The sequence below is a fragment of the Python bivittatus genome, unplaced genomic scaffold (assembly GCF_059951505.1).
Source record: "Python bivittatus isolate LINGU-HERP-01145 unplaced genomic scaffold, Pbiv_v1 ctg000340_np1212, whole genome shotgun sequence".
In the NCBI taxonomy this organism is placed as follows: Eukaryota; Metazoa; Chordata; class Lepidosauria; order Squamata; family Pythonidae; genus Python; species Python bivittatus.
In genome coordinates this window covers 18,842,590-18,863,985 of record NW_028277056.1, presented here as the reverse complement: position 1 = coordinate 18,863,985, position 21,396 = coordinate 18,842,590, and the positions used below count along the sequence as shown (strand labels likewise).

At 38.7% G+C, this 21,396-nt stretch overlaps 2 protein-coding genes across 3 annotated transcripts in view; one reads left to right on the top strand and one right to left on the bottom strand.

Moving 5' to 3' along the window:
* ARHGAP20 (Rho GTPase activating protein 20) overlaps nucleotides 1-2,535 on the top strand; it is a 79,966-nt gene extending 77,431 nt beyond the window's left edge. For both annotated transcript variants that reach the window (XM_015888543.3, XM_025168333.2), the window contains exon 15: nucleotides 1-2,535. In XM_015888543.3, the coding sequence (XP_015744029.1) occupies nucleotides 1-1,724 (1,724 nt within the window). In that variant the 3' untranslated portion in view covers nucleotides 1,725-2,535.
* The window catches only part of FDX1 (ferredoxin 1), a 54,097-nt gene that overhangs the window by 16,828 nt on the left and 15,873 nt on the right, over nucleotides 1-21,396 (bottom strand). The gene's annotated exons all lie outside the window — the stretch shown is intronic.

Here is a 21,396-nt window from a genome sequence, read left to right as displayed (position 1 = left end):
ATCTCTCTTCTTTTCATTTGAATGACTCCTCCTATGATAGTTTGGAAAATGAATTAAATGACTGCACAGACCCCACATTTAACAATCTTTTTAAAAAGCGTGGAAAGGAGAACAGGAGTAGAGACTCTGTTTTGACTTTGAGTGACTGTGATTTGGACCCACCAGAAGCAGGAGATGCTCAGATTAAATTACCAATCAAGTCTCAGCCAGTATCTATTTCTGTTGGCTTCCATCACAAATCTTCATCACGGGAGCACTCTGAGAATGAGTCTCTGTGTTCCATCACGTCAGGTTATTCATCAACAGCCATTTCAGATGTTTTGAAAAGTTCAAGAAGACATAGGCGCTGTTCTGAGCCCACTATTGGTCTTCTTGACTCCAAGTTTACACCACTCAGTGGGTTTCATGAAAGTGCTGTGCGCAAAGCCAGCTGTGATGCTGTTCTGTCCCACACAAATGAAGATTATCTCGAGCAGTTTCGTTCTCTCCAAGTGGAAGGCCAGAAACTTATAAATCAGAGTTTGGTTATGGGGATAGAAGTAAGCAGCAAGGATGGTCCTGAAAGCCACACCAGTGAAAAGAAAGATGCTTCTAACCGTCTTCTCCTGCCACCACCACTTAGGTTAAATATTTGCTCAAGGACTAGCTGTTCTAGCCTCTCATCACCGGGTACTTCCCCTTCAGGATCTTCAATGAGCTCTCTTGATAGTGCTTTTTCCCAGTTCTCGGACTATTCGGTGTTTACCCCAACTGAGACTTCCTCTCCTCTAGACTGTGCATTTCAGCCACAGAGGAAGTTTGGAGAAGTTTCTCCTGATTTTAATCCTTTTTCAGGAATCCACCTTGGATCTGGAGTTAGTTCTTTTCCTAACCAAGCCAACAATAACCAAACCAGCAGCTTGGTATCTATTAAGAAAGAGAGCCTGGAATGGCTTCCCCATAAAAACCCAGTCACTCTCCATCCCAGCACATGGTTGAAAAGTGGTGCTTCCACCATGAAAAACTGGACTCTACGGAAAAGGGAAAGAGCCTCCAAGCAAGATGAGAAAAAGAACAGTTCTGTGAAAATAACTTTGGAGTCAGAAACATGTCCTTCTGAGAGTAGTTTAGCTCAGGGGCAGCAAGAAATGGGCAATAATTGTGCAACAGATATTAATTCTGTAACAGGGGACCTGGGTAGTGGATCTTCTCAGGAGGTTGGGCAGCTCAGTAGCCTTCCTTTTTGTCCTGTGGAAGTCCAAGAGAAGCGACTGAAGGCCTTAGAGCTTTTGGCAGAGCAGAGCAAGGAAGAGGAAGAAGAGGAAAATTCTACATTGTTTCTTTCTTATAAACAACAACCATCCCATCTTAATCCACCATCTCAAAATAAACCCAAGCCAGATGCTGATTTGGGGGCTGAACGTCAGTGGGTCATTGAGGGAAAGTTAAATGAAACTGCACATTTCACAGAGGTTGCAGTCCAGCAAGATTCCAAAAATGATAAATCTTCATTGAGCAGAGAGTCCAAAGATGCTGACATCAACTTGGAAAATGAATGTTGTGCCTCTTCAAACTTGGCCGGGGCTGAGGATGAATGTTCATTTCAAGCTGCTTCAAATAATAGCTTCTCCAAATCACCGGGAGGAACTGATGTTAGTAAAATGGAATGGCTGAAAAAGTTGTGCAGTGATCCCAAATTCAAGGATGCAGACCAGAAATTTTTCACAGAGGAATCCTATGTTTGAGCAGCTGGTATCAAAGAATGTTATTTCAATTTAACTTGGTGTTGCTTTAATATCCCAGGGGACAGGATCTCATCAGGGATTTGAGGGAACTTGTGCTATTTGAGGGATGAGTGGAATGACTTTCTTAGCTATAGTCTTGTGATTTTAAAGACGTTTCCTGGTATCTGGGAAGGCCACATGAAATGTTTTAAGAGAAACACTTGATTGTATAACACTAGCAAACACTTGTGTATGTGCTTGCTATGTAACTTTTTAAAAATAACTCATGTATGTTCTGGACATTGTAAATTTATGTTTTGTGTCCATGGTGATTTGGCTGTAGTGTGTAAGATTGGCCTGGCCTCCATAGCTTTGATATTGTATTGCTCTTTTGAAGCCAATGGTCCATTTCATTGTTTTCCAAGAAAAGATGTCTTAAAGTTTTATGAGGTGTCTGTTCAGTAGTTGCAGTCACTTTCTTCCCTTACCAAAAGAAAGAATTTTAAATAAAGGATACTTTTTGACCTTTTTGTAACTTAAAACTCCAAGTTATGTGTATATCACCCTACTGTGTTCCATCTGGGTATTAAATTTTGTTAATTTCATTTTTGTTTCACGATGATGCTCTCCAATGGCATTACGTTTTGCTAGCGGTGATGGTGATGGCATTGCAGGCAGAGCTTACATAATTATTCTAGGCGTCTTTATTATAATATATTGAAAGTAATGCAATATCTTCAAAAGGCTTCGAGATTGTATAATATATCTTGGTAAAATTTTTGCTATTGTATATGTTCTGAAATAAATGTGTATTTTTGTATTTGTGGAAAATACTAACTTTTTGAGTGGTTGGGGCCCTGGCAGGGATGTGTAAGTAATTCACTGGCTTGAAATACAGAAGTACAGGTAGTCCTCGTTTACCAACCACAATTGGAACCAGCAACTCTATCACTAAGCATTGTGGTTGTTAAGCGAGACATCACGTGACTGCAATGGACTTATGACCTTGCTTCTGCCATGGTCATTAAGTGAGACATCATGTGACCGCAATTTGCAATTACACTGCCAGTTTCTCCATGGACTCTGTTGGAAGCTGGCTGTGAAGCATGCAAATGGTGATCATATAACCATGGGACACTGTGATGGACATAAATGCCCACTGGTTGAGAAGCACCCAAATGTTGGTCATGTGATTGTGGGGATGTTGCAACAGTCGCAAGTGCGAGGACCACTCGTAAAGTTACTTTTTCAGCATTGTTGTAACTTTGAATGGTCACTAAACAGGGCAGTAGTTAAGTGAGTACTACCTGTAACTTTCTTGTAACATCCCAACAGCTGATGAAATGAGAACTGCTGGCAAATGTTCCACCTGACGATTTTTGGGTTTTACTTATTCTACCCAAACATGACAGTGAGCTCTGCAAGGCTTGGCTGCATGCCAGCTTTTGAGAGGGTGTTAATTAAAACAGGAGTGGGCAGTTTTTTGGGGGTGTGAGGGATACATATATATTTAATGACACACAAAACACTGCACTTCAAAAAGTGGGCAAGACCAGGTCAAACCACTAAATTTAGATTAAATTGAAGTTAATGTGGCAACTCATTTAAAACATCTCCTTTTTTGTCATATTTTGACAAAATTTTGGCAGCATATTTTGGAGTGACTATTGAGTGAGGAGTGTTTGCTGGTTGTATATATAAATGGATCATCAGTCTTAATTATTGGAACACTGATTTCTTCTTTTTGCAACCCCCCACCCCCCCAGTTCCTTTCAGTACAGCTACTCTTCTGTGATCTCTTACCTTGAACTGCTTGAATTGATGATTCAATTGATGTGGCAGGACATCAGCCAGTAAAACAAATTCTTTTCAGCTTTTCTTTTTTTTATGTCATGCTAAAGAAGACTAAAACTCTGGTTTTGAAGTTGGGAGGCTGTAATTCTGGCCCCTACTGCTTTGCTGTTTTGTTGAAAACAAAAGAACTAATAAATGGAGTCTTCAGACCATTGAGAACCGGAGCATAATTAGAATTCCTCAGCCAAGAAGAAGTGCTGCCTCGTGGGCTCAGGGCTGCCCACATGCCATGTGTTTTCTCACCCATCAGTTATATGAGCATATGGAAGAGCGTGTGCAAGGAACTTCTATTGATCTGTTCATAAGAGAACATGCTGGGTAATGTCAAAATTTGAGTGAGGAGCAATTGAAAAGTAATCACGACTCTTCAGAGGATAGTCCCTACAATCTGGGATTTTAAATTATTTTGCTTTTCAGTTTACTGTAAGCCACTGTTTATTTCCTGTAAATCAGATGGATAAGCTTTAGGAAAGTGGTACCTACTATCTTTCCTCTTAAAAGCCTGTGATTCACTAACAAGCATCCAGTGCAAGAGTGGGATTAAGGCAATTGGGGCTATTTACCCACTGCATCTGAGATGTTCAGAGGATTTGTATGTGGCAGGAACAAAATACCTACATACCCTAGATCACACATTTTAACAGCCTGGAGATAGGCATTATCTTTGTTTTCTTGTAGGTACTATAAAAGAATAACCCCTATCAGTAAATCTCAAGCTTACTTATTTAGAAAAGGTATATGGCCATCTTACTTACTAACTCTGGGCAACTAACAACAATCAACAAAAAGCAATGTAATAAGTTTTCACATGTTGTAAGCTCCTTTCATTTCAGTAGGGAATTCCAACAAACTTAGCCTGGATCCTTTGTGAATTTCTACTCTCCCCAAAATAATTCAAAGACAAAAAGCACTGAAAATTCCATTTCCCCAGAATGGAAATCCAAAAATATTCCTCTTTGTTATTCCATTTTTGATGAATTAAGGAAAAGGAGGGCTTCATTCAGAAAGCAGTATATTTACAGTGTTGTTCGAGAACTTCATATTGTTATATTACTGTAGATTAATTGCTTCTCTCTTATTAAGCTAACACATATTCCTGAAAATGATGTAGAAAAATAGGATCAAGAAAATAGGACTGAATTCAGCAGACACTAGCTACTTCACCTTTATGTTAATGTACCAATGCTGGAACCTCCTAAGAATTTCAGGAAGCCTGTGAGAGAATTCCAAATGTATGGGTTCCATTATATCACAAAATCCATATTTTCTTGCTCCTTTGCTTGTGGTTCCAGTAAATCGGTATGTTGGGATGTCTATCAGAATCCTTAAATTACATTTTTAATTTTAGACTTCTGAGTTCTTCCAGAGAGAAGGCTTAGTCCTAGGAATCAAAAGACACCATACGACTTTCATCTCCCACCTTAATATATTTTTATAGATTGAAAAATGGAAGGAAATGACAGGAGGGTTACAAATAAAGGACATGATCATCTCTATACCAGTCATAAAATGCCTTGAGTGAAATATGATGGCACAATAAAAGCCCCATTTGGAGTTAATTAGCAGGAGGTTCTTTGCAGTTACAAGAACCCCAATCCATCCTGAATCCAGCCATAGAGAACCTGTGACATTTCAGATGGTGCCAATTGACAATGGCTGGCTTCACACATTGTGTTAAGCCATAATTTAATTAGTTTTGTGAATAAATCGTAACTGCTGCAAGACAACATGTTATCCCAAACTACATTATAGCTTGACATATATGGACCATATACGTAGGTGGGAAGGTAGCTGAGCCATCATTTCTCAGAACACATCTGAGAGGTTTTCTCTCACCCGTATAATGCATATGGGCAGTGAGTTCTGTAACCTCATGAACTGTAACTGGCAGATGTTTTGAATCAACAAAACTCAATTGCTGAAATTGCCAAGAGGAATTTTACCACACCACAGGTCATCAAACCAACCTCAATCCTTGGTTTTGAACATAGATGTCCAAGGGGAGGCAAGTGATCAAATGCATGTAATAACATTGTGATGCAAACTGCCCTTTGCATGTGATGTCATAATGCAAATATGAAAGGGCAGAGCATGTGTCATGACATCACAACACATTTCATCATTTTGGCACCATTGTGGTTAGGAACCGACAGCTGTATCACTGCCCAAAATGAGATGCTGGCACTCTGAGTTGGCAGCTTTTCAAGAGCAGTCTTTTTCAATCTGGAGCCTATCATAGGTATCGGACTAGTACACTTATGATGTCTAGCTCTAATTTACAGAGCATTAAAGCAACCTTACTGACAGTTGCTGGCAGTTGTAAGCCAACAGCTTCTGGAGGACCAATTTCTCAGGAGTTATCAACTAGAGTACTACTGAATTCCACTTACTTGGTGGCTACAAGGGGGAAAAGGGAACTGTTGCCTTTCCACTTTGACCCCAGACACTTCTGATTTCCCTTTGTGGGACAGAGTGATCTGCCAGGACACACACATACTTCTTTATGACTCTTATTCACAATTTCATTCAGGAGAAACGTCTCTTGCATTCAGGAATTGCCTAGTGCCATTATTACAGATGGGTTAAGTTGGTTTCCATGATCTGCCATACTAAATTTCATTCCTGCCGAGCCTTGTCAGAAACCTTATAAAATCAGAGCAATGATTTAAAAGATGTCATCACTTGACTGGTGATATAACCTGCTTTAAGGTTACATACATACCATCCAGCTTGGGCAATCATGGCATGAATTATCTATTTCCTGGGGACACATTCATTTATATATATATACCATATTTTGTATACTGCCTCCATCCAAGATTTGAGGAGGTTCTCAACTAAATAAAACAATAAAATACAGTATTTCTTTAAAAAAAAACAACAGTAAATCAAATCTCAACCATCAACCAACAGAGAAACCAATATAATCCTAGATATTCCATGGCCTGCCATCCTCAAATACTCAACACTTTCTGCTTTGAAGACTTTTTCTAAGGTCAGTAGGTGGGGGCTGACCAGGTGGCCAGCTGTTTTGGAGTGATGGGGCTGAAACTGAAAAAATGTACTTTCATCCTCCATCCTTCATGGGGATATCCACAGCATCTCCTCTCACTCGACTCATATGGGATATGCAAACTCTATCTACAGCTATCACAAATGTAACCAAAACTCAACCTGTAAAGGACATTATAGATAATAACCAGCATCCTGAACTGGACCTAGATGCCAACTGGCAGCCAATGCAGCTCCTGTAGTGTAGATGTTATCCTGCTATAATGGCTCTCATTTATCAGCAAGCAAGTTGTTGCATTTTGCCCCAGCTGTAGCTTTCAAATCATCTTCAAGAGCAGCTCAATGTACAGCAAATTGCTGTAGTCCAAATGTGAAATGATAACAGCATGAGTCACGGTCGCTAGAACCTCCCATCCCATCACTGCCTCCTTTAAGAATGATGGCATCAATCCCTCTCCCATTACTTCTAAAACTCATCCCTTCCCTAGCAGCTCCAGTAAGCCAGGAGAAGCCAGCACAACATGCCAAAGAGCCCTCAGAGACCAGGAATACGTCTCCTGCAACGAACCTGCGAAACATAAATCAGGTGGGCGTTTGCTTTGCAAAAAGCAATATACAGTTTCTACCTTTAAGCAATCTTACTATTTTTACTTTGAATCTATGAACCCTGCCCTTCAGCAGAAAACCATTACAAATGATGAATCTATACCCTGCCCTTCAGCAGAAAACCATTACAAAAAGCAGAATTCTTACAAAACACAGAATGGATGTCGTTACCGAAAGCGTATCCTGAAATTGAAAGAGGTGTAACAGTTCATCAAGATTACAGTTCTGAACTTGCAGTTTCTGTGCTTGTTTACTTTTGATTTACAGGGTGTAGAAATCATTAAGTCTTCCACCAGTTTATGATCTAACTGCTGAGAAAATGAACTGAACATTTTGGACTCAAAGTCCAAAACAGAGACAGCTCATTTCAGAAAGGATTAGAAAACAATATAGAGTGTGTGTGTATAAATAAATATAAAAGAATTGCCTAGTGTACTAATCAAACACAGCTAAAATATACAGTATTACTTTATCCATCTTTGCTTCAACCATTTCATTTTCCTTGCTAATGTCAGACTGATACTGGGTCCATAACATGACATGATACTAAATAAACATAAAATGCATTGTTTCTGAAATAATGTACGTGTTTTTTGGATACTCTTTGTCTGCATTTATCAGCATTAACTTTAGCAACACATAATCATTCAACATATACAGTAGTTCTAATTTCAGGCTTAAGCACTAGGGCTGTGCAGCATTCTGGATTAGGCAGAAAAAGTTGATTTGGAGCATGTGTGAGCTCCATGTCAAGTCAACACTTCTGTTGACAGCTCCATAAAGAAATTTGTCCTTTACTGAGATGACCCAACACAGTGCTATCATGGGAAAAATTGTGTTTGGTTTAAAAAGTTTTCAGCAGGGGCTACGTGCCCATGTATGCTTTGAATTTAGATTCAGGGTTTTCTGTGTATGTGTGTATACTTTCAAGTCAGTTTTTGACTCCTGGCAACTGCCTGGACAAGTCCCTGCAGTTTTCTTGGCAAGATCTCAGAAGTGGTTTGCCAATTCCTTCTTCCTATGGTTGAGAGAAAGAGTGTCTGGCCCAAGGTCATTCATCTGGCTTCATACCTAAGGTGGGACTAGAACTCATGGTCTCCCCATTTCTAGCCAAGTGCCTTTAACCACTATGCCAAACTAGCTCTTAAACAGAGAATGGAATCTAGCTATACTACACTTTGAAACAATGTAAACTGTACTCTGGGACTTGTGAAAGTGATAAATTAACAGGTAAGCCATGGTATTAATTATCCTCAGGGTCTGATGAAATAGATGCAACTGGGTCAAGTATTTTGACAAGCCAAATAGTTCTTAGTACTAAAAGATTTCAGGATTCTCTTATGTTGTTGTTTCACTTTAACTTGATGCTTGTTTAGTTCCATGATTCAGCAAAGAACATTAATCTAGATTCTGAGAATTAAAAGAATTTTGTGTGTAAGATAATAAGCTTGGTCAAGCCTAAATCACAAGTGAATCATTAGCTACTCTCCGGATAAGGCCAACTATCCTCCCTCCCTCCCTCCCTCCCTCTCTCCCTCCCTCTCATCTATCTATCTATCTATCTATCTATCTATCTATCTATCTATCTATCTATCTATCTATCTATCTATCTATCTTACTGCATGTGGTCTAGCCACAAATGGTACAACCCTCTAAGTCAAGACACATAACATGGTTAGTTTTTTTGACCACTGAGACAGAGCATCACATAAGCATCACTCCCCTTTCAGGAGATAATGACACCATGATAATAAATCACAATTTGCTACTCCCAGTTGGCTGCCTAATGGAAGGGGCATCCCTGTGCCAGACAAATATCAGGAAATGGAAAACAACAGCCTGGAAATCAGAACTAAGAGACTTTCAAAAGCCAAAACTTCATGTTCATGAAAAATCCTGGCTCAAGGAGAAAATCTTTTGTAGATCTTCTTGTCTGTGAAAGTTTGAGTGTTGGGGGCAGCTCAGAGAATGCAAATGCCAAAATCACATTTATTCCAGGCTGTACAACACGGGGCTACCACCTAGAATGATCACCTGTGCCCTTATTAACCAAGGATGGTCCTCTATTTCCATCACCCTTCCTTAGCTGGTCTAATGTGATGCCTTCCTTAGCTGGTCTAATGTGATGCCTGCAGGGTGTGTCATACTGTAGTGTCTCTAATTTCCATTAGATCATGCTGTCTAGAGATTATGGGAGTTGTGGTCCAACAGATGTGGAAAGCTCCAAATGGGGAAGGCTGCTTTCTTTGGAGGATTGTCTTATTCATATTTCTAGCCCAGATAGCATCTGCTGAAGCCCCAACCAGGAAGAAAATGGGTTATTCAGGTTTAGGCTGTATGAAAACAATCAGCTTGAAAAAGGAGGTTTGGGGATTTAAGAACATTCTTCTTGTCTTGTTTGAAGTTAGTTTTTTCTTAATCAGCAATTTCTTCCTCTTGGAGCTTCTGGTTGAGAGCCATGGTAATGTCCCTTTTTGCAGAGGGATGCCGTTACGATGGAGTCAGCAGCTGGACACAGGATCTGGGCCGCCAAAATTCTCTCTGGATTAAAGAAAGATCTTTGAGATTGCCCTTCTGTACTCAGCACAGCTGCTCCTTGTGAGTGGACCCCAGGAATTGACGTTTTTGCAATCAGTTTATGAGTTGAGTGGCTGAGAGTTGTGGGAGGAACCATCTTTGCTCACAATCATGAATGCAGCCTTTTTTAAGGACATTAAGTTTGACCAAGCCTCACTTCTTAATCATTTTGGATTTGCTTTTTTGTTGTTGTTATTGATTTAGAAGGATTAAGACCTGTCAGAATGGTAAGTTATACTGCTTTCACTAGGTGAGTCACCTTCTCCTTAGAGAAAGTATTTTTAAATACAATTTTTAAAGTTTTTGAAAAATATTACTTTTTGGATTAAACAGCAAAATAGAATATGGAGAATATGGAGTTTAGAAAATTAACAATGGATTAAGGGCTCAGATGAATTTGGAATTATAATTTTTAAACTATTAGAATAACCCCTCCTGTGGGAAATTGACATTGTTTGGTTTTTCTTTAAGTCAAAACAAGATAATGGGGCTTTGAACGTTGGATACTAGAGGGAGCTAGAGGATAACAAAAAGAATGGAAGGAAATATTTTAACAGTGAGTTTTCTGATGGAAATTCATTAAAAATAGTCCTTGAAGTTTTCAGAAGTGATGACTAGAGGGATTGTTAAGGAAGTAATAGAAGAAACAAGTCACTGTGGATAAGTTTGAAATCAATCTGAATGTGGATATAAATGTGGAAAGGAATGAGAAGGATACAGAAAAGGAGGTACTGGACTTACAGATGAAACAGGATGATGTTTTATTGTCTAAAGGAGATATACAAGTACTAAACCAGAAAAGAGAGATGGATTATTTTTTTCTTATTGGATGTACAAAAGAGATCTGTTAAAGTCTTCAAGGATTTTTTGAGAAGTCACACACACACACACACACACACACACACACACACGGATGAATTCCTCTTATTGGATGTACAAAAGAGACCAGCTAAAGTTCTGAAAGATTTTTTGGGAAAAGACAAAAAAGGATGACAGGAAATCAAGCTCTGGGACTCTGTTTGAAGAGGTTAAGAATTAAGATTGTTAAAAGTATAGAGAAGGAATATAAGGTTGGCTTATTCAATCAAGGTTAAAATAGATAATTACTTATATCTGACATCCCTTATTGGGCTTCTGCTGATAGGGACTGAATGACGAGGCTTTAGTTTAGTTTGGAGATGAGATATGGGGTGAAGAGGGTATATGCTGTAACTGAAGAGATAGTGATAAATTACTTAAATTGTGTGTATTTGTTGGGATGAAGGGGGAAGTTCTCTTTTCTTTTTTTCTTTCTCACACTATTTTCTTTAAATATGTGTGGTTTGTATAGGTTTTAGGCTTTTTATCTGTAATCTTTACTAAAGTTATTTGGGGAAAAAAAGCAATTCCTTTCTCTTGCAGCGCCACCAGTCAGGGAGATAATTCTGGCAATTGCTTAAGAGTTCACTGAATATATCCTATTGCTATTTTAGTTCACACAAATGTATTTACCCATAGGAATAGCTAATGCATGAGTATATCAACTTATGGCCATTTTCCTATTCTTCATAATAATAAATTCAAATTAGAAATCCAGTATGATTTCTTCTGGATGTCTTGGGAACCTTGCAGGTTAGGAATGCTAGTAATTGCAATTCCCAATACATCTGGAACTGTAGATAGGAAAAGTTTGTCATAGTGGCAGAACAATATATTTCTGTCAAGCTGAGATATGACCTTTTTTCTGTGTATGGAAATATTCATTCATTCACTGACTGTACAAGGCTCTTGTCACCTATCCTACAGATGACCAGCATCAGTCAATTGTTAGGTAGGGTGAAGGAGGCTGCTTAGTGTTGACCATATCCCCAAAACCAAACTAGCTGTTCTTCTTCTAAGCAGGCTATAGTTTGGTACAAGCCTTCCTTTCCCACCATATCAATGGGTCGTGCTTCAGAGACGTGTATATCTGAATTACCTCAGAACTAGCAAATCTAAAGGGCATATACAAGGGTGTCAAAAAAGATGGCATGTTGGCATCCACGAGCACACAATTGAAGCCGCTATCTTGACTTTTTTGAGTCCCCTGGCAGATGTCCCTGCAAGTCTATCTTTTAATTACTAGCAATGGCAACACTGAATTCAATTTCATGATTTTGCTGTGTCCCTTTGTGTGCCTTTTTAAAGGAATTGTACCTAACACATGTTTAGTATTCAATTTCTGCATGTAACACGTGGAGTTTTTTTAGGAAAGAGAGAATATAAACTATAAAAATACATGGCAACATTCAAGTTCTTCTAGTATTATTTACAACCAGAAAAGGCATATTATAGGATACAACACCATACACACACACACACAGAGTATAAGTATATGCACTTTTTTTTGGCAAATATTTTTATTACCACCACTTTTTTTTCAATGATGTAGACCACACATATGTCTTCTACTGGAAATTAGATCCATATGTGCAGACTTTTCAGTTTAGCAAATGAAAACATTTAAAGACAAGAAGGCTGCATTTTCAGATGAATTAGGATGCAGCGTTAATGGCAGACTCACCTCATTTAGATGTGATTATTCAATTTTATCTAGATAAAACGTTTCCCTTTGTACCATTTGCCTTATGGAAAATTAATACCATATGACATTCCGGTGACACCAGTGTTAGATTTGGGATGATATTCCCTAAATTCTTTTATCAGGAATATCAGAAGATGCCATACCAGGTCAGAACATTAGTCCATCCAGCCCAGAATTGTGTTAATTAGCAAACACTGTCCAAGGGTTGGGGAGATGGTGGCTGGTACTGGAGTGCAATCTTTGGGCCATGTTCTTACAACTTAACTAACCACATCATCCATGACTGAGGACTCTGAGGAATAGAAAAATAGAGGGCATTTTCCCTCATCACTGCAAGCAATAGAAAGGAGGCTGGGAGGGTGCCACTTCTGGGTGTTTTCTGCTTTCCCCTGGAGCAAAAAAATATTTGTAGTGGCCTAGCTGCTCTCAGCATCACCCCAGATGTAGTTGGGATGTCACATCCACACCCCCTAGGTGCCCACAAGGTGAAGGACATAAAAAGAACACAGACTTGGAGTGACTCCATATGATGTCATCTGTTTCTGCAGCCCCATCAACCCTCTTGTGCATGCTTGCCTGGCCTCTTGCTTCTGACCAGGGCAAAATGAGTAACTAGCTTGCATTAACACCCCCAGCCCCATTAATTATATTTGTTTACATGCTAACTCCCCATACCACTTTGATCTGATTAAATGTGCTGTATGAACAGGGCTAGTATACAGAAATCATATACTTTGCCTCTGGCATAAAGCCAATCCTCAATATTATGTTATCCTAACATACTAGCCAGGGTGCAGTGAATGAGGGCTAGCATGAAGTCAGAATGTTTTGGATTATGCTTGTATGACACAGTAGCCAAGTGTGTTGTGCAAACACAGCCAGTGTAGTTATCTACAGTTTAGTCGGCTGTGTGAACATAAAAAACTGGATTCATTGAATAAACCATGGAAAGTAACTATGGGAAGATGTGCCCTGCAAACATAGCCTTCTGAAATGCCATTTAAACTTCCTGCAATATATCAGTGTTTCAGTGGTTCTACTGCTGCTCATCGCTGGTCCACATTTTAATTTTTCTTTTAATTTCTCCTTGCAATATTGTTAATGTTATTTTACAGTTATTAATCCATGAGTAATTAAATGCATATATTATCTTAGTATAGATTCAGTAAGTCCTACTATTGAGCTTTTAGGATTTAACAGTATATCACAACTTGTCAGCCTTCTGGTTTCATGCATGACTTTCATACATAGTGATTGCACAGCAGGGGAACAGAAATTCTAGCTGAAGGAGGAAAATTTATCTCCTAAGCACTTAGAAATCCCTACTTAGAGTGCAATTATTCCAACCCAGCTGGAGCTGAAATGAGGCAGAAAAGAAAGCATTTCTATAACTGCTTGTAGAACTTGCCTCATGTTGTACTGTCACAAAGTTCCATTGTTCCACATTGCTGGTTGCCAAGTGTGCCAGATGAAGAAATGTGAAATAATATGAAATCATGTGATATTATCAAAGAAAGCTTACATGTTAAGCATTGGGAGGGGGGATAAACTCGTGGGCATTTTTGGTCATAGCAGATGTTTACAACTGCTTCTAGTTCTGCTGCAGTAAATACTTAAAGCAAGCATGAATCTTTTTTAAGCTTAATTTTGGTTGCAAATGTGTTTTTTCTAACATATAGATAGAAAAAAAACACATGTAACCTAAATTAATAGAATTTCTTCCCAAATAGGTATGTGGAAAAATCTTTAAAGATGCCTTCCCTATTAACTTCATAATTTAAAATATAGATTTGATATAACATGTAGTATTAACTGATATTCTAATATGGAAATATTTCCTTCATTAAGAAGTGGCAGCAGGGGGATCAAAGTATTTGATGCTTTGTGAGATGGGCAGCTATATAAATGTGATGTATAAATACATACATACATACATACATACATACATACATACATACATACATACATTTTTTAAAAAATTCAAGGAGGAAAGCAATGTGAAACTCAGAAGTAATTACTCAAGAACCACACATTTGACTTCAGCTCATCCTTGCCATCTTCTTTTAACCTCTAAATCAATCAACCTGCTGGTCTTCAGAAGTACTGGACTACAATCCGATTATGGCCAGCTACCACAGTCAGGAGATTAGGGAATGTCTTAAATCTAATGTATAGGGTAAATTTATGATAGCTCCTGACTTTAACTTCTCCAGAAATAATGACACTTGATATAGGCATCTGTTACAAACCACCATGGTGCCATAACCTGTGTGATATCATTTATACCCGCTTGCTGTCTCCTATGGACACCCAAGACAGTAGACAAGTTTACCAAATGCATTTTACAATCAGATATTTGAATTTGATATGGGATAAAATGGAAGCTATTCTTTACTGAAAATAGGTCTTTTAGGACTTATCCATTCTGTCCAGTTGCTTTGCCCCCAGAATGAACAGACAACTCTTTCTGGAGATCAGAAATGGACAACATTACCCTCTGTTAATTGCCTGATCACATTCAAAGCAACCTTGGAGTGTGTTTCTCTGTTCTATTTCCAAAGTATACTTTTCCCTGAAGAGTGGGATGATGATGATGATGATGATGATGATAATGATGATGATTATGATGATCATCATCATCATCATCAAATTCACTTGCCATGGGATGCCACCTAACTGTAGTGGTGGGCTTTTGTGGCCCAATGATGTTGAGAGCCATGCTGGTATCAGCCTCACTATGTAGACCAGACCAAGAAATCAATTCCACAAGAAGGCTCAAACTACTTTTATTAATATTGGCTATAGTAATAGATAATGCAGAAAGTGAAGAAGAACTAAAGAGCCTCTTGATGAGGGTGAAAGAGGAGAGTGCGAAAGCTGGCTAGAAACTCAACATTAAAAAAATTAAGATCATGGCATCTGGACCCATCAATTCCTGGCAAATAGAAGGGGTGGAAATGGAAGCAGTAACAGACTTCATTTATTTGGACTCCAAGATCACTGCAGACGGAGACTGCAGCCATGAAATTAAAAGACACTTGCTCCTTGGGAGGAAAGCTATGGCAAACCTAGATAGCATATTAAAAAGCAGAGACGTCACCTTGCCGACAAAGATCCGCATAGTCAAAGCTATGGTTTTTCCAGTAGTAATGTATGGCTGTGAGAGCTGGACCATAAGGAAGGCTGAGCACCAAAGAATTGATGCCTTTGAACTGTGCTGCTGGAGAAGACTCTTGAGAGTCACCTGGACTGCTAGGAGGTCAAACCAGTCAATCTTAAAGGAAATCAACCCTGATTGCTCATTGGAAGGATTGATAATGAAGTTCAAGCTCAGATACTTTGGTCACCTAATGCGAAGAGAGGACTCTTTGGAAAAGACCCTGATGCTGGGAAAGATTGAAGGCAAAAGGAGAAGAGGACGGCAGAGGATGAGATGGTTAGATAGCATCACTGAAGCAATGAGCATGAAACTGAGCAAACTCAGGGAGGCAGTGAAGGACAGGAAGGCCTGGTGCAATATGGTTCATGGGGTCACGAAGAGTCGGACACGACTTAACGACTGAACAACAACAAAAATAGTAATAGAATCTTGCAAATCTGACTGTGCTTTACTCCTCCCTCCCGCCCCCCCCCCACATACTCATGTCAATTAGGGAGGTGTCTGCCTGAATTGCTTGTGCATTCCTTCATCTTGTTTTGGATTTAACTCATGTTTTTCCCCTTGTCACTTTGATAATGGATCTGGCCTAATCTCTGTAACGGTCATCTCACTCTCTACATCTGATGACAATCTAGCTATCACAAGGGTCACCAAACAGAAAGGTGTCAGCTGAAATCCTGGCCTAAGTGCATCCCACAAGCAACTATGAATACTTGAAAATAAATTTCCATACTGGATTGACCATCAGCTGGTCAATCAGGGCTGCATCTGATGTTATGGCTGTTGGGCATCAGGTGACAAGTGGGCTAAAGAACACAGTTCCCGCTGCTAATCGGTCAGGGAAAGGAACTGCCAAGCATCTGGAAGACAAGCAAAACTGGAAATCCTAGTCTATTGCTCAAAACAGAATGAAAGGCTGTTTTGAATCCAATCATTCAGCAACGGTATTTCAAAAATTGATGTACCAGATTTGGAATGAAAAGAACCTAGATTCTGCCATTATTGAACAGTGGACTGATGATGGTTCATTCTAGATACCAAATGCTTAGCAGAAGCTGAATTAGAAGCACTGGAACGTGAATCGAATGGGCAATTGGAAAAACCTGAAGAGCTACAGATGCATGATAGAGGGCCTTCCCATCTATCAGTAGAAACAGAAAGTAGGATCAAGATTCTCAAGAAAATGATCTTAGGCAAGAAAATGTAGCAATTTGCAGAGACAAGTAACCATAACTAACAGGAAGGCTGAAAAAGTCATTAAAAAATATTGGAATTGATAGCAAGAATGAGACTTCCTGTCTTAAATGCAAACAAATAGGAGAGCCTTACTGGAGATTCTTCACAAAGTACCAGAAACCATTTCATGATCAACACCTGATGATACAGACCAGCTTAATATATTCTGCTACTTATGCCATCGCCCAAAGAACTTAGACAAGAAATTAAGGAACAAAAGCACATTAAAAAAGGTAAACCCAAATGAAAAATTAATTTAGAATTGAAAGTGAACAGTCTGCAGGCAAACCTTAGCAATTTGAAAAATCTAAAACTTAGAAGAATGGAAAGAGGAACAAGTGAAATTGGATCTAAAAAACAATATAATATTGGAACCAGAACCATAGCTGAAGTTCCAGAAGAACTAAAACAGAAGATATGACTTTTCTAGATAGCTGGATCATGAAAAGTATGGAATTTTTTGGTATCAGTTAGAATATCTGAGGTTTTATAGAAACAACAAAAAAATCATGGAAGATAAAGTAAATGCTTAATAATGATGAATTAAGTCAAGTCAGAATAAAAAGGGAAATCATTCAATTTGGCAATGATCCTATTGACAAAGATGCTAAGTAAGGCAAAACATGACCATTGATTTTCCAACCAAGTTAAAAAAAAACCTCCCTTTTAAAACATGGATGTCCTAAAATTATATGCCAAATCAAAAGCCAGGCTGAAATCATTACTAAACACTGTTCAGATATTTAGTAGTGATAGTGATTTGGACTTGATAAATATGTGATTGTGGAAGTAAAGAAAGGGAAAGTCACTAATTCCCAAGAAGATATTCAATTCATAAACTCATAAATGGAACAACCATCAAAAGTCTAGCACCTGAGCAAGCTTATAGGTATTTGGGAATCTTTTGTATAGCCAGGTAAAGAGAAAAACATTGCAAGTGGTTAAGGAAAATCCTACAATCTAGCCTGAATGATGGGAAAATAGTCAGGGCCATCAGCTCATGGGCAATACCAATGATTTGATATTCTGCAAGAATAGTTGGATGGACTCAGAGGCCCTTTGGTAACCTTGACAGGGAAACCAGAAATTGATTGCTATGAATAATGCCCTACAACCTCATAGTAATGTTGATACATTAAATCTTCCAAGGAAGACTGGTGGGTGAGTACTGTTTTTTTAAAGATTTTTTTTATCCTGTCATTATTTTTATAAATAATTCAAGGCAGCAAACATACCTAATACTCCTTCCCCCTCCTATTTTCCCCCACAATAACAACCCTGTGAGGTGGGTTGGGCTGAGAGAGCGGGACTGGCCCAGAGCCACGCAGCCGGCTTTACAGGTAGGTCAAGCAGTAGAGAAGGGGAAAAAATAATAAGGACTTAACGATTAAGTAAAAAAAAAAAAAAAACTATTGAAAGATTGTCAGAAGGAAGGGATATTTGCAGAAATGGAATTTAAACATGATTATAAAAAGCAACAGCTTGAAAGGAGATTAGAAAATCGGAAAACCAAAGCAAAGAAAAATTGTACAACAGCAGAATATGGCAGTAGCTTGAAAATGGTGCATTAAAAGAGGAAATAGAAGGAATGTTTTTTATTGACCAAGAACAAGCACTATCACAAACGTTATCAAAAGAAAAATAGAAAAGACCAGTTTGGATAGTAAATGCCAATTGTGCTGAGATAAGGTTGAAATAGTTGACGATATAACTGGAGGCAGGAAAATTACACAGACACAGAATACAGAAAAAAGCATGATTGAGTTGGGAAGATATTACACTGGTATTTACATAAAAGATATGGATTCACAATCAGTAAGAATTCCTGGAACTATGACATCACAAAGTAATCGAACATGTTATGGTATTTTAAAATTCAGACTGAATACACCAGACATTACTGTCATTGAAAAGAATCACGTTTGGTTTGTTGATGCATCCATTCCAAGAGACAGTAATGTTGAAAACATAGAATTGGAAAAGATTACAAAAAAGATTACAAAATACTGAGATTTGGAATAGAGAGATTGCAAAAATCTGGAAATAGTAGACATTGGTGCCAGTGTTATTGGGGCACTAGGTACAATAACACGAGGACTTAGAATCTGGATTGCCTAAATTTGGAACAACTCATGACAGCTCAGCTACAAACAACAACACTGTTGGGCACCTCATATATACAGTTGTGTGAAAAAGAAAGTACACCCTCTTTGAGTTCTATGGTTTTACATATCAGGACATAATAAAAATCATCTGGTCCTTAGCAGTTCTCAAAAGTAGGTAAATACAACCTCAGATGAACAACAAGACATCATGTATTAGACCATGTCATCATTTATTTTACAAAAATAAACCCAAAATGGAGAAGCCATGTGTGAAAAACTAAGTACACCCTTACTGTTTCTGTAGGTATGAAGAGGCTAAGTAGCAGCCAGGTGCTGCTAATCAAATGCCCTTGATCAATTGATCATCAGCAAGTGTGACTACCTCTATAAAAGCTGAAGTTTTAGGAGTTTGCTGGTTTCAAGCATTGAGGTGTGTGTTAACACAATGCCAAAGAGTAAAGACATCAGTAATGATCTTAGAGAAGCAATTGTTGCTGCCCATCAATCTGGGAAGGGTTATAAGGCCATTTCCAAACAATTGAAAGTCCATCATTCTACAGTGAAGAAGATGATTCGCAAGTGGAAAACATTCAAGACAGTTGCCAATCTTCCCAGGAGTGGACATCCCAGCAGATTCACCCCAAGGTCAGACCGTGCAATGCTCAGAGAAATTGCAAAAAATCCAAGAGTTACATCTCAGACTCTACAGGCCTCAGTTAGTATGTGAAATGTTAAAGTTGTACTGTACAATTAGAAATGACAGTACAGTTAGAAAAAGACTGAACAAGTATGGTTTGTTTGGAAGGTTGCCAGGAGAAGCCTCTTCTCTCTAAAAAGAACATGGCAGCTTAGGTTTGCAAAGTTGCATCTGAACAAATCACAAGACTTCTGGAACACTGTCCTTTAGACAGATGAGACCAAAGTGGAGATGTTTGGCCAGAATGCACAGCGCCACGTTTGGTGAAAACCAAACACAGCATATCAGCACAAACATCTCATACCAACCATCAAGCACAGTGGTGGATTTGGGTTTGTTTTTCAGCCACAGGACCTGAGCACCTTGCAGTCATTGAGTCGACCATTAACTCCTCTGTATACCAATGTATCTAGAGTTAAATGTGAGGCCATCTGTCCGACAGCTAAAGCTTGGCTGACATTGGGTCATGCAACAGGACAATGATTCCAAGCGCACCAGCAAATCTACAACAGAATGGCTGAAAAAGAAAAGAATCAAGGTGTTGCAATGGCCCAGTCAAAGTCCAGACCTCAACCCGATTGAAATGCTGTGGCGGGACCTCAAGAGAGCTGTGCATAAACAAATGCCCACAAACCTCAATGAACCGAAGCAATGTTGTAAAGAAGAGTGGGCCAAAATTCCTCCACAATGATGTGAGAGACTGATAAAGTCATACAGAAAACGATTGCTTCAAGTTACTGCTGCTAAAGTGGTTCTACAAGCTATTGAAACATAGGGTGTACTTAGTTTTTCACACATGGCTTCTCCATTTTTGCTTTCTTTTTGTAAAATAAATGATGACATAGTGTAATATGCCATGTGTTGCTGTTCATCTGAGGTTGTACTTTTGAGAATGCTAAGGACAAGATGATTTTTATTATGTCCTGATACGTAAAACCATAGAACTCAAAGAGGGTGTACTTTCTTTTTCACACAACTGTACATTAACTTTATGATTCCCAAATCCTTGGGTAGGGTTTGAATCATGAAGAAGAAAAGAGATCATCAGCTATGATGTGTGATTAGTGGAATTAGAATCAAATGCACTCTTGAGATGTCAACTTTTTGTCAGCATTCATGACTATGGCAGAGAACATGAATTATATTGCATTATTTATTTAGTTATTGCCTGTTAATGGACAGGAGATTGCATTTCTGTAAAATGTGCTGAACTGTGCTTTTCTATTCTCTGCTTTACTAAGAAATTGAAACTAGATGACTCCCCCTCTCCAGCTCCAGTTCTCTTAAATCTGGCAACTGTTGCAAGCAAATCTAGCCCCCACCCTATCAATCTTTTGTCAATCATCCACAAAGAGCCATAATGAACAAGAGACAGCGAGCAAGCAGGACCATAGAAAATGACAACAGAAAGCATTTTGAATACTAACTGGATATACAAATGAGGCAAACCATATGTTGCAAGAAAAGGGAAATGTCCCCAGGTCACACAGGAATTGTTGTTGTTTCATTGTACCCACTTTGGGATTTTTTTAAATAAAACATGAGCTGAATTTTTAAGTCAGTATTAATAGTTATTATCAATTGATTCATGACATCTCTGCATAGAAGGAAGCTTTTGCAAAGGATAGGAACCTTGCATGTCCCATAACAGTCCAGAAAATCTTTAGGCTATCCTAGTTGATATGAATGAGATACGTAGAATCTTTGGAAAGCAGAATTGTGCCTTCAGGAAATTGATACCTTCTGTATTTGTTGATCTGCACCTCGCCTTGTTCTCTTGCCATATGCCGTGGTAGAAGCCACTGATCTCCACCACAGAGTTTCTTTATTTCTTTATTAAATTTATATGCCACCCATCTCTCCCAGATGGCTCACAATTAAAA